A 2,268-nucleotide genomic window follows, 5' to 3' on the forward strand; every position below is an offset into this window, starting at 1 on the left:
CCGTGAAACGTCGTACCAAATTAACTAAAGGCAGGTTTGTTTTTTTACTCTTCTCTTCTGTTCTGTGTGTACCATAAATATCGCTATCAATTAGAGAAAAATTTGTAGTTTTGGAATCAGTAGTTCTTTGGCTGCTATTTCTGAATTCTCAGTATGTTGGAGAAGCAGGATACTGCTAATCCCTATATATTTATGATTATAAATGGTTTTACTGATAAGGTTTTTTCATACTGAGCTACCCGGCAAAATTGTTAATTATTAATTTTATTACTAATTGACGATTCCCTGCCCTATATATCTATATATATATATATATACATATATATATATATACGCATATATATATATATATGGCAAGATACATTACTCTAAATACTAATTAACAAAAAATTGGTGTTTACTTTCAGATTAACGATATTGATACATCACTTGCTTGGATAAAAGAAAAACTCAGAGGAGAAAATCTTCAAGCAGAGATTTCCTGTTGAAACGCTGGTTGAATATGTATGGAATTGTCTATATATGTCTTTCTACCAACAATGTAATAAATATTTAATAGACAAAAGTATTGGGAAGTTATTAATTATAACAAACCAGACACAGCAGCAGCAACAAGAACAGCAGTTGTAGTCAAAATGGATGTAAGCAATAGTTATGTCAGGTGGGTCATACAAGAGACATCGTGTATAAAAACTGTATTTATATATAAGCGTTATGCCTCTGTCCTCTGGCTATTGGAATAACATAGCTGGTGGAAAGACAAGTGATAGAGAAGGAGGCAGCTTGAATGAGGTGTGTGAAGGACAAGGAGAGAGAATAAAGAGACAATCTGCTTTTCCTTGGAACTTTAGCAACAAAAAGAAATATATGTATTTTTACATATTTTTGAGGGCGGGCTGCTTGTGAATTTACAGTATTTGGGGGTGGAGGGTGTGTGTATTTATGGAGTTTTTTTGGCGGGGTACATGTGAATTTATGGGGTTTTGGGTGGGGGTGCATGTGAATTTATGGGGTTGTGGGGGAGGGGTGCATGTGAATTAATGTTTTTCACAGAAATGAAAGATCAATTTGGATAAAAATAAAGAATTCTAAAAATAAAAAGTGATAATTGTTTATTAATTAAAGAAATGCAAAAGAAAAATATAATTAATACAAATATTTTGTTAAACCGTTAAAATATATTTTACTAGTAAAGCACTTTGAAATACTGGACACAGAGTATAATACCAGGGTATAATCCATTCCAAATTAGAGACAGCAAAGAGGGGACTTGGATGTAAATAACCATGTTCTTCACGCTATATTTAAACTATTCTACTCACTCTATATTTGCTTAAGTTTCTAAAATATAAACAATATTCAGAAATTTCACAATCTTTTATTTATTTATTTTTTACAAAAGTTTAATTAAACTAAAAACAAAATATAAAAATTGAGCTGCAAAAGAAGAAAGGTAGCATAGACATTGGACATATATAGTATTAACAGCAAATAAATCTCAAATATTGTTTGTAAGAAAAAAAAATTGCTTTATTTATTTAGTTGTATTTTACAAGATAACAATAGAATTTCAGATACAAAAATATACGGCTGGCACCAAAGACAAAACAAACATTTTGTTATATTTTGGTTTCTACATATCTAAAATAGCACCTAACTGGTATTTTCTGGATAAGCAGATCTTTAAAGATTTTGGATTATACAATAAAGGCTATTTTAAGATAGAGATTAATTTCAAAATTCACTCCTCGAATTTTCTGGAAAGACTGTTGTTCTAATTAATTGCTTTTATAAAAGATCCTATCACATGACACTGTCCCCTGGAACTGTTATCACAATTCCTTTACAGCTGTCCAACTCAAAAGAGGCAACACTGTCAAGAGAACTTGGAACATGAAGATGTCAGCTTTAAATTTGTACTGCCTTCAATGAGGGACAAAAATCATGGTCTAGAAAATTCTTGACCAGTCATTCTTTGTGTTTCGTCTTGCATGCAATTAAAATTAGAATGTCAACAAAATAAAACGTTAAGCAAAATTAGGGAGGGAAAACTTTTCACAAAGAAAAGCAGTGGTAAATATTTATCACACAGTATGGTTTTTTTTTTTCTTTTTCAAGTGAAAATCAACCAAATATCAATAATAAGCTGAATAAAACCACTCCACAGATTATATAGGTAGCATGGCATTAGTTTGGCATCAAGCACTTTTACTAGAGTCTTCTGAGACTTCTTTCTAGTGTAAAAAATAAATATAAAATAAAAATCAC

The 2,268-nt window shown here is 30.7% G+C and overlaps 1 protein-coding gene across 1 annotated transcript in view; it reads left to right on the top strand.

The window, feature by feature from the left end:
• Nucleotides 1-2,136, top strand: part of LOC106872652 (transient receptor potential cation channel subfamily M member 2) — a 77,483-nt gene extending 75,347 nt beyond the window's left edge. The window contains exon 29 of the mRNA XM_052974138.1: nucleotides 408-2,136. Coding sequence (XP_052830098.1) covers nucleotides 408-488 — 81 coding nt within the window. The 3' untranslated portion in view covers nucleotides 489-2,136. The remainder of the gene's footprint in view (nucleotides 1-407) is intronic.
• Nucleotides 2,137-2,268: the final 132 nt, after the last annotated feature.

This window comes from Octopus bimaculoides, chromosome 17 (assembly GCF_001194135.2).
Source record: "Octopus bimaculoides isolate UCB-OBI-ISO-001 chromosome 17, ASM119413v2, whole genome shotgun sequence".
Classification (NCBI taxonomy): Eukaryota; Metazoa; Mollusca; class Cephalopoda; order Octopoda; family Octopodidae; genus Octopus; species Octopus bimaculoides.